Source organism: Synchiropus splendidus, chromosome 4 (assembly GCF_027744825.2).
Source record: "Synchiropus splendidus isolate RoL2022-P1 chromosome 4, RoL_Sspl_1.0, whole genome shotgun sequence".
In the NCBI taxonomy this organism is placed as follows: Eukaryota; Metazoa; Chordata; class Actinopteri; order Syngnathiformes; family Callionymidae; genus Synchiropus; species Synchiropus splendidus.
Genome location: NC_071337.1, coordinates 19430 through 30925, shown reverse-complemented (window position 1 = coordinate 30925; position 11496 = coordinate 19430). Strand labels below are relative to the sequence as shown.

The window sequence follows — 11496 nt, the reverse complement described above, 5'->3', positions numbered from 1 at the left end:
AACGACGATACAACGTGAGGCTGTATAGCGTTAAAAACTAACGGATGACAAACTACATCAGAGTAAAGTCTTCATATATTGTATTTATATTGACTTTTAGGGATGAAACAAGTGGTTTAAACGTTACAGTTACATTGTGCATTAAATATGACCGACTGCAAACAAACAGTGAAAATAACTGTCATCAATTAAGTCATCCGATCGGCGTATCATTTGGGTTGGGCTTCGACCGCGTGTTTGACAACGGTGAGTGGTGAGGATCCGGGCGGTACTTGAACGCAGCACTGTTGTTGCTCCGCGTCAACCCCCTCTGGCCGCCATTGAGCTCCATCCTCTCCGCACAGCGCAGGCCCGAAGTAGCGCAGCCGCTCTGAGGTTAGTGCCCTACCGCGCAATCTCCATCTCGTTCTGCCCCGGCGCAGCCGCATCATCGAACCCGGCAGCGTTCATTTGAAAGCTGTGGAGCGACTGTTGATGTCGGACGCCAGCGCGCCTTGTGTCTGACTTTTTGGCACAGGCGAATGTTGCACGGCGACATGAGCTCCCGGGGAAGGTTAGCTTTGACGCAGGCCGGCGGCCTGCTGCAACACGGAGCATTTGCTCTTCTAAAACACCACTTTGGTGCCGAGTGCTGCCGTAGGAATGGCTTCACTGGCGCACTCTCTGGCTTGACACCCCGACAGCCGCCACAGTACCAAGTTGTTCTTTATATTTCATCGAACACAGAAAGTTCATTCAATCGCGGGACGGAATTAGCTGATTAGCCCGATGTTGTTAGCATAGCTCCGGCTGCGGGGTGCAGTTGTTCCTAGTTACCAGGAGACGAGGAGGTGGCGGGTACACTTCAACCAAACACTGCGGTGAAAGAGTCTCCTGACCACCACCTCCCATTCATGAACAACATGTGTCGGTTTTTGCTGCTTGCTGTTGAGTGAATGAGTCAAACAGCACGCTAGTAACTGAAGGCGAAGGTCCACTGCAGTGGTGAGCCCCCGTTTAATTCAAGTTAAACTTTTACGTCAATCCCTCCAGGGTAGTGATAAGATGCGTCATCTATGACTAAGTCTATACAACTGTAACAAGTTTGACAAACAAGTCCCAGTGATGCACTACGGTGCTAACCGACTGTTTCCGCTGCTGTCCGTTGATACAGGATTTTAAGATGTGCCTATATGCTTTCGATTAAAATAATCTCAATAAATATCTTTCTCAAAGTTTGTGTTCAAGCATGAAATTCATTTGTTTGGGTGTGTGTAGATTTCCCTGCTCTACAGTTTTCCTTGTAGAGAAACGTTATCTGCTCACCCTTCTGACATGGTTGAGTCCATATTTAAGTTAAGTTAAAGGTGTACTGGCAGGAGTCTGACTGTATAGTGCGTGTCTCGATAGAGGAGTGACTAAATATGTTGCGATACTTGGAAGTATGAAAATGTAAACAAGGTAAAGAAATGAAGAAAAAAAAACTCTTAACTCATCTTTCAACAGTTGTCTGAGAGTCATTTTATACCAGCACGGACAGATCCATGCTGGTTCCGGTTCCCAAACGACCAGTGTGTTTTGGACGGGGAAAAGAACTGATTTAAATCCTGCAAAGTTTGGAAGTCTAGGAAGTAATGGAAATATATGTTTTGTTCGTTCTGGCATGAGACCACAACATGAACTCAGAATGGTCTCATCTGCAAACATATACTGTATGTACACATTACTCATGACGTGCCAGATGCATCAAACGTATTCACTTTCTATGTTCCCTTTTGTCATCAAAAGTGCTTTATTGTTGGATGAAATGAAATCCCAGTAGAGCTACAAACATTTTCAGAATATCGGAACAGTTTGTTTACTTCTACCTGAGTGGCATGTATTGGCGCATGCCTACTCCTAGTATCTTGTACGGACGCAGGTTGGATACAATGCACTGAAATTGTGAGAATCCCAATTATATTAGCCTACGATGTATGAACTCGTGAGATCCTTCACACGGACAGTGCTATATGGGGAAGTGGAATATTATTCACTGCCAGCCTGTGGTCAGAAGCCTCAATATCTAAGCATTTATTCATATATAGTGGACACAAAATATCAATACAGTATCACGAGTGTATCTATGTTTTCTTATGACACGATGAAATTAGCCAGAGCAAAGGAAAGACTGCTACGCGGTCGTTATTGTTTGTAGCTCAGAAATCCTGCTCACTTCAGGTTACAAGTGAATAAATTCTTTTACAATGAACAGGTCATGGCATTTGTAAAAATGTTGCTGTGCTTACTTGTGGTATGCGTTCTTTATTAATGGCTGACTTGTGAGCCATTGTGGAATAGTTTCTAAATATGTCAATTTGGTAGTTCAGACTCATTCAGCCCAGACCAAGTGCTTCAGTGTGTTATGTATCTTCTCATTTGCCCTCAGTGATATTCTGAACCTGAGATATCAGCCATGGAAGAGCACTCCGTTCACCACACAGAACACATGACCACAATTGAGGCCAACGCTGTGAGCCAGCAGGTCTGCACTGCCATGTTTCGTTGACACTTTCATAATCTGATGGTCTTCTCACACAGCTGTTCTGTGCCTTCTGTAGGTCCATGTAACAACATTCACTGATGCATCCATGTTAAGTGCTGATGAAGACTCCACGTCGTCTCCGGATGATGATCCATATGACGACACAGATATCCTCAACTCTGCTGGCACTGATGAGGTCACTGCTCATTTAGCAGCAGCAGGTAAATGCCATCAGATCACAAAGTATAGTGTAGAACATTTAAAAATACATACTTTCCTAAGAAATACTAATTAATGATAAAACTACTGGAAAACTTGCCCAATGTTTTCATTGCTCCATCTGTAGTGCTGCTTTTGGTGCGCTGGCTTTAAATGAGCAGCAGATGGCGCTAGTTTACTACTTTGGCATTTGATCCCTTTGAAGCATCAAATGATCTTGTAGGAACGGTTTAAGATCAATTTAATGTAACACTCCTAGAACCTTTTTTCTTCGAGGTAGTTATTTATTTGAAAGTCCCTTTGCTCTTAGTTGAACCGAGTGTGTGGTCCTCTCCTCACAGGGCCGGTGGGGATGGCGGCAGCTGCTGCTGTGGCGACTGGTAAGAAAAGGAAGCGGCCTCATATATTTGAATCCAATCCTTCAATTCGGAAGAGGCAACAGACCCGTTTGCTAAGGTGAGCTTAGAACATCCTGAGGTGTGAATGCAAATTTGTATTTCCACCTTGGCTTGAGTCAAATATGTTGGTGACTGATTAATTACTTGGAGGCTCAGAACTTTTATTTTCTTCCCAGAAAACTGAGGGCCACTTTGGATGAGTACACAACCCGAGTGGGACAGCAGGCCATCGTGTTGTGTATCTCTCCTTCTAAACCCAACCCTGTGTTCAAGGTCTTTGGCGCTGCCCCTTTAGAAAATGTGGTAAGTGTTCCTTGTTTTTATACTCATTTGCTATGTGTTTTTAAAATCTCATTTTTACTGTTAATTTGTTTGAACAGACGTTGTCACATATGTGTGATAAGCAAAAAACAATGATTGTGTTGATGGAAAAAAAATGGCAAGAAAATTCTAGCATAACAATGTCAGTTACTTTGTTCTACGTTTGGATTTCAGCTGGTTGATGAAAGTGAAGCTGTTTTCATTTAACACTTATTTTCAATGAAAAAAATCGTAGGCACACTCCCAATCGATCTGCGGACAAAGCAAAATTGTTGAAAATCCCGCTTATTTTGGATGATTTCCTATAGCATATTTGATGACCTGTCCCAGAACTCTATTTTAAAAACATTTGAATGAAGTGTACCATGGTTTTTAAATCGGCTTGTCCTCCAGGTGAGGAAATACAAGAGCATGATGCTAGAAGACTTGGAGAACGCTCTCGCTGAGCACGCCCCCACTGGAGGAGAACTTGCTTCTGATCTGCCCCCCCTCACCATTGACGGCATCCCAGTCTCTGTGGACAAGATGACTCAGGTGAGAGTTTGGTGCGTCATGTATCAGCTGCCTGTGGATATGGACCTGCCGCGATGTGGGTCACTCACAAAGCCCAATAATGCTCCATTGCTCTTTTAAAACATTAAAAAGCAAATGTAAGCGGGGAGCGTGAAATATTCATTTGTGTTGTTATGGAATTGAAAAAGCACACAAATACATTGCAATAGGAGGAGAATTCCAGTTCACGATTTCAACCAGAAATCATTCTAAATTATGCTTCATTCATTTTGTTTACCTTGTTATTCACATTACTTGTCCGTGGCTCTGTTTTTATATCATAAAAATATGATAACTCAAAGGTATCAGTCTTTTCATTGATGATCTTAGGAAGAAGCTTCAGGCGAGGAGGTGCTTTGTGTGGCTAATAAGAGTAAGTGCAGATTAAACTACTCTCTCTAGTAATTCACCACTGAGTTGCTCCTCCACCCGAGGGAGCGCAGCCTGTTTACTCGCTCCACCGTGTGCTGCTGATGCACTCAAGGCAGCCTCGTCAATGTTGCATCCCGCGAGAGCGCCGACCCCTCGAGCCCAGCTGGTGATGCGGGTCTGCTTTAATTTGCTTTTGTTTTTCTGGAGGTCGTGGAATGACATTACAAAGTGTCACCTGTTGCTTTACTGACGCGAGCCAAGCCAGGTGGAAAGAGTAGAAGGTGGAGGGGAGGAGCCCTGTGTGGGCACGCCATGTGTTGGTGGTGAGGGGTCGTTGGTCCTCAGAGGAATAGCTGCAGAACATGGGGAGAGTCACCTGGGATTCTGTGGGTCACCTGCAGTCTGTTTTAAGTGGCTTGTTAGGTTTTACTGTCTGTAGAAGGCAATCCCAGTTCCAGAAGCTCTAATTAGGCCTGACCTGGTTAACAAAGAAATGCATACACCTCCCTCGGTGCCATTTGTACCATCACTTGAAGGATTAGGGCTATAGTGAGGGACAGTGGTGGGGGGGGGGTAGGGTTAGCCACTTAAGTCAGCCGTCACTGTTATTAGGCCATCTGGCTCTGTACACAAGCGTTCACACACGGGCGGAAGTTCATGCACGTTCATGTGTCAGACAGCCCTCAGTCTGGGCCTGAGGCAAAGCTTGTGCAGTTCAAGAGTAACCAGCTAGTGTTCAGGGGGTTTTCCTGGCTGAGCCCAGCCCCAGACCCTTCAACACAGTGTGACAGTGTTGAAAACCTTCAGTTGTTTTTGTTTTTTTATAATACTTAATTATTTGTGTCATTTTATACTCTGCGTTTATACTATGTGTGATCTTGTACTCATTGGCGTTGGATTAGTTTTTGTTGAATCTGTCTTTAAAAAGTTGTTTCCATGTATAAACACTTCTGTTTCATCTCCAACTGTTCCCTCTGCAGGCTCAGCTGAGAGCATTCATTCCAGAGATGCTGAAGTACTCGACGGGTCGAGGGAAACCCGGCTGGGGTAAAGAAAGCTGTAAGCCCGTGTGGTGGCCCGATGACATTCCGTGGGCGAACGTTCGCAGTGATGTACGCACAGAGGAGCAGAAACAGAGGGTGCGAAAAGCTCTGAAAATGTCCACCCAGAAGCACTGTTGAGGCTTATGGTTTTGATAGAAGAAGCTGAAATGTGTTCTCACTGGAGAGTTTGGATCTGATGCACAACTGTGCTGTCTCAGGTGTCGTGGACGCAGGCGCTGCGAACGATCGTCAAGAACTGCTACAAGCAACACGGCCGCGAAGACCTCCTATATGCTTTTGAAGACCAACAGATCCCCACAGCAACCAGCACGCAACACCATCTCACCACTGCACAGGGAATCGCTCACCTGGTGCCATCCCAAACTGTGGTGCAGACCATTAACAATCCAGACGGAACCGTCTCACTGATTCAGGTTTGTCTTCAGCAGCCCTTGTCTAATTCCTCACTCACACACAAGTGTTGATTTGTTTCGACCTGGTATTCAGGTGGGCACGGGACACACAGTTGCCACGCTGGCGGATGCTTCAGAGCTGCCTGGAGTCACGGTTACGCAAGTCAACTACTCCACTGTGACTGATGGAGAGGTACAATAGCTATCTGCAAAACATCATTTTCTTGAGCTAAGACAGAATTGTGGTCTTGTCTGCCGCAGGTGGAACAAAACTGGGCCACCCTCCAGGGCGGTGAGATGACCATCCAGACCAGCCAGGCCTCAGAGGCTACGCAGGCAGTAGCCTCACTGGCTGAGGCTGCCGTCGCAGCCACTCAGGAGATGCAGCCTGGGGCTACAGTCACAATGGCGCTCAACAGGTGGGGAGCAACAGTCACACTGATACAAGTCTCACTGTGCTTTTATGGTCCGCCTTGCCTTCACATTAATGTGTTGATTCAATCAACCGTAGCAATGTGTAGTTATTACAACATCGATACTAGAAATGCTTGTTTCTTTACTGTCAATAATCGGTAATTGCATTGATGTTTTGAGTGACCTATTGCTTACCATTCCATGGTCAAATATAGTCAGTCTTAAGCCTTAATCACTCCTTTACAATGATACATAGCTGACCAATATAATGCTAATACACATGTAATGTATATTCCCTAATCTAAAGCCAATGGAAGTTTGTGACTCTGTAAATAAATATCTTGTCAAAGCAGAGAAAATGTCCACTCAAATGGATTTATTGGACTGTTGTCGGGTCAGGTCCAAACCAGGAATGGGCTGTTCAGGTGGTTTTTGGTTGGTGCAGAACAACATGTATAGTGGAGCCATGCTGGTGGGAGTGGGAGGCAGAGGCTGCCCTGTGTGTTTTCACAATCTTTGTCATGAAGAAAATAAAGTGAATTAAGTTTAAGTTTATTTTCATCATGTTTTATCGTGGTTTTTATATCTTTTACTCCATGAGAATGCTGACAGGATGAGGTACCTAGTTCCCGATTTGTTTACTGTGGTTAACAATTGGCTGCTTATAAAATGCTATTTTTGTGCCCGTGCAGTTGAATTTCCCCTGATCTGCTGCGACATTAAGAAGACTGTCGGTTCAGCACCGCCTCCTGTGCTCAGGTGTTGTTAGTGTGCAGGTTTTCTGGAGGGAAATCAGTCGACACTTTTGTATTCAGCGGGGACCAGCCACAGAAGCCGTGGAGTTTGTCAGCTGGGTGTTTAGAACCTCACTAACAAGCCGGTGGTTTTGACTTGCCCATGATTTTGCTTACATTACCATTCAGCAGCGTGAAACCGATTTTCTAGATGTTTGTCAGCTTTCACGTTACCAGTCAGAAAGCTGTGTTGTCCTGCTGTAGTGTAGCGTTGGGTGCATGAGTCACACCTGTGGGACAGCATCTCTGTGTTTCCATCTCTGATGTGATTATCAGGCTGTGAAGAGCTGGACTGCTTCATAACGAAGCAGCTGTAATAGGCTCCTGGTAATTCCACTCGATAGATCTGGCTAATAAAACGGCCTTGTTGGACCCTCAGCACCTGCTCTAAAGTGCCATGTGACAGACTTGCTTTAAGTTCACACCAGCAAAGCCTCTTAAACCTGCACACACTGCTACATATTGACACTAGATCTCTGCCTTGAGCCTTGATCACTGTACATCCGTGGGTTCACTATCTGAGATAAATAACGTACTTTCATTGAAAAAAACCGTGTCCCTTATTCTGTTGTGTTTGTGTGTTGCAGTGAGGCAGCTGCTCACGCTGTAGCAACATTAGCGGAGGCCACGCTACAAGGTGGCGGGCAGATCGTTCTGGCTGAAACAGCAGCTGCTGTCGGGGCGCTGGCTGGCGTTCAGGACGCCACAGGTAAGGTCTTTTTACGCAACTGATCATAACTGTTTTATGAGATTAACATAGCAATCATGGGATTAGCCAGTTAACTCGGGTGCAACAAACCAGATACACAACTATATTGTACCCTCATCACATCCCTAGCGTAGACATAAGACACCTGTTCTGTAAACCGATTGCTCACTGTTGAGGCTTCATGAAACGATGTCTTCATATTCAGACTCCACATCATTTCCAAACTGAGAGCGCCACCTGCTGAGCTCTGAAAATGAGGCTTCATGAAGCTTCAACAGCCCGTCTCCGCCACTGGCCATTATGAGCCACAAGATTTAAGCCTAACAAACCACACGTTGTCATCAGCCTGCAGTGCTGCTCACCACAAGGTGTTACCCTCCTCCACTCCAACCTTCCTGCCGTGACAGATGGTGCTCTGAAGCCGCAGACCGTGAAGGGAGATCTTGACTCGCTGCTGGAAGCTAGTGTAAATATGAGTTCCACCCCCTAGATTGTTGGGGTGTGGAGCGATCTGGACAGCTCATGGGTGGCATCATAAATTCCACTGAATAAGGTCCAGTTCAACACGGAGGGATGGGTGGGTGAGCTGCTTCTGGCATGTTGGGTTCTTGGCCCATTGATAGTGGCTGCTCTGCCCTAATGGCTGGTGCCTACATCTGGTTCACTTGTTATTTAAATAACCTCACAGAGGTACCATGGTTTATATAAAGATATTTGATGCTCCAAAATGTGGGCAGAGAATTTGCAACAGGAATGCCTCGTCAGTCAGATACAGATTGAGGTGTGGAAGTTTGTAGTCCACCCACCAGTGTTCAACACAGCCATTTAACCATTTACCCACGTGTCAGTTATGCAGCTGCTGGTTTGTACCTGGTGATGGGGACCAAAGGAGACGGGGAGAAATGGTCATTCCGGAGCCAAGTCAGGCCCCCCAAGTCACAGTGTGGCCACGTAATGGGACTTAAAAAATAGTGTAGACATTGCAGGTCAGATTAAATCTTTGAACCATTTTTGCTGCTTTGGTTAATTGGGTACAACACTTTTCCCATAAAGTGGAAATGCACTGCAACAGTTGATGGTGGTACAGCGCGTGTGGAGGAGGGGTTGTTCATTATTTTGAGTATTTGTGGATGAATACTCAGCTTCCTTGTGGATTACAAGCATCATTCTAAGTTAGTTTTAGTTGATGCAGGCAATTTTAATCTCAGCCACAGGACGCACACACACACACACACACCAGGCTCACTGGAGGGAGCACGTCCCTCATCGCCCCCCTAAAAGCTTTGATCCACTCCATTATCAGTCCATGTCTAATCACTGGACCAGCTGTCGAGCCCGAGGATCTTATCTTCATCTGCAAGATCGTGTCGGTACACATGAAGGAGCAACTCAGCAGTTGATGATTAGCTGAGAGTGAATCTCGCCGCTGCGTTCGAGTCGCTCAGACAAGTCTTGGTCCTCGCTGGGACAAATGAAGCCTTCAAACCCAGTCCTTCCACGGACGGTTGACCTTAGCTAATCACTGAAGGGCCAGAAGAAGTGGCGAGCACCAGCTGGAGTGGCCTGTGGCTGTTGTCACTGATTTGCCTTCATCCGTTCGAGTGTACAGGAGAGGGCACTTTCTGCTGCCGCTTGTGTGCAGAGGAAGCTTCACAGGTTCAACGGAGTCCTGACCAGCCTCCTCTCGGCCCTGCAGGTCTGGTCCAGATCCCAGTCAGCATGTACCAGACTGTAGTGACCAGCCTGGCCCAGGGCAACAGACCCGTCCAGGTGGCCATGGCTCCAGTCGCCACTCGCATCGACAACACTGTCACCCTGGACGGGCAGGCGGTGGAGGTGGTGACGCTGGAGCAGTGACCCCCAGTTACCGAACTCGACGGGAGAACGAGCGGATCCGACGGGGGTCGGAGGGTTTTAAAGGTACATCGCCTGGAGAGTTACCAATGCACTGTTTACTGTGTCAAGAGTTTTTCACCATGAATTCCTCCCTTCCGTCTAGCTCCATGTTTTTAAGCGCTGTGATGTCAAATGTTTACTATTTATATCGTTTTGACTCATGAAACCAAAAATGACAGAAACAGGAGGCCCATCTGCCCGCGGTCCAGTCAGTGTGTCTCCCCATAATGTGCTCTGTTTTAGGACACAGAAGCCTAGTCAGCCTATCATTGATGAGCTTCAGACTCCCCCATTATGTTTTAGCAAAACCTGAAAATGTTCTGCCCCGTGCTGCTCGCATGAACCTCAGGAGCCTCATCCAGAAGTTTTGTATCGTCCTCAACTTGAACCGACGTTTCCGCCAGTGTTCAGAAGTCCACGTCATTTTCTGATGGAACAGTGTTTGTGATGCTGATGGTGGAATGTCCAGACTTGTGTCAAGAACATCCAATAAAATGTTTGTTGTCCATTCAATGTCTCTTGGTCTTGAACAGTGTGACCTTTTCTTTTGTGTGGTGGTAGTGGTCAAGCCTCAATTTCTGAACTCACTAGGTGGCGTTCTTGCTTTGAGAAGTTTGACAAGAATAGTTGATTAAAGCTAAAGGTCGTGGCATGGTGAGTGCCATCTAGTGGGCTCTAAATTGACGTCTGTGATGGGCAGATGAGGTACCAGTATCCAAGTCCTCGAGATGGCTCTCTTGCTTTGGAAATGACGAGAGGTTTCATTGATAAGTTTAAGTCCATTTTACAGCAGACAGTGCCGTCTGGTGGCCTCTGAAAGTCAAGTCACTGTTTCCTGAAGCTTTGTCATCTCATCGTGACGCCCGCTGACACCCACAGACCATACAGAGCCACTCAAGTATGAACTGTAATATTTATGACTGTACCACTTGTCAATAGACTTACTAATCTGGTCTATGGGTGCCGAACAATCTGGGGCTGTCCAGAGCCGTCCATTGTGAAGTAGTATTCTGAGACCTGGTTAAGTGTAGTTGGGTATTGAATGGAAGTCTCGGGACTGCAGGCAAGCATGTGATCCGATGCTGACCTCTCATTGGTCTCTCCTCGCTTCGAATTGGAGTTAAAAGAGAAGATGGTGACAGATTTGTCAATGTAAATATCGGAAGGAAAATGTTGAGGGTGTCTTGAACATAATTTTGGAGACCTTGTTGCCACTTTAATTTCAAACGATTCATTTCTTCCCTCCCAGTCGTACGAGAACTTCTCTCTCCGGTGCTTCATTCATCACCCCCTAAACTGCCGACCCCTTGGCAACTCATTTGTCCCGGCTGAAGGGGGACCAGAGAGACGATGCCACCGTCTTCCACCCTCTCCCTGCAACATTCAGCCAAAACGGCGGTAACCTCTACACTCTCCTCTGCTCAGCCACCACCCACCCTTCCGTGACAGACAGGGCTGTGATTACATCATAAGCTTCAGGACCTCTTCTGCTTTAAAGCCTGGGATTTGGTGGCACGGCCCTTCTGTTGCTGAGTAGAACACAGCGAGCAGCGTCCAGGCTTTAATCTGGCCGCCATCCGTCGATATCCCACTTGCTGCAGATTAAAGCCCAGCCATTCGCTCAGAGACAGCCATCACAGTCCCTGCTGCTTGTCGGGGCTGACGCCGTCGACCTGCGGCTCCTGCCGTTTTTCATTTCATAAAACACGCACTCCTGTGAACACATCAATCTGACGCGTTAGCGCTCAGTTTACCTCCTCTTATCCCCTCAAACTGGAGTTTGGGGGACAAAGCCCCGGCAATAAGGATTCATTATTATCTGAACATTTGCCAGCCAGTGGTGCTAGCGAGCGTGGCACCCT

The 11496-nt window shown here is 46.5% G+C and overlaps 1 protein-coding gene across 1 annotated transcript; it reads left to right on the top strand.

Moving 5' to 3' along the window:
- Window positions 1–269: 269 nt before the first annotated feature.
- nrf1 (nuclear respiratory factor 1) lies at window positions 270–10450 on the top strand. The gene is made up of 12 exons (XM_053863919.1): window positions 270–375; window positions 2408–2503; window positions 2580–2724; window positions 3064–3178; window positions 3297–3423; window positions 3835–3975; window positions 5346–5504; window positions 5627–5842; window positions 5916–6014; window positions 6083–6240; window positions 7617–7738; window positions 9435–10450. Exons 2-12 carry the CDS (start codon window positions 2435–2437, stop codon window positions 9593–9595), a joined length of 1512 nt encoding a protein of 503 aa, XP_053719894.1. The 5' UTR covers window positions 270–375; window positions 2408–2434; the 3' UTR covers window positions 9596–10450.
- The last annotated feature ends 1046 nt before the right edge of the window (window positions 10451–11496 follow it).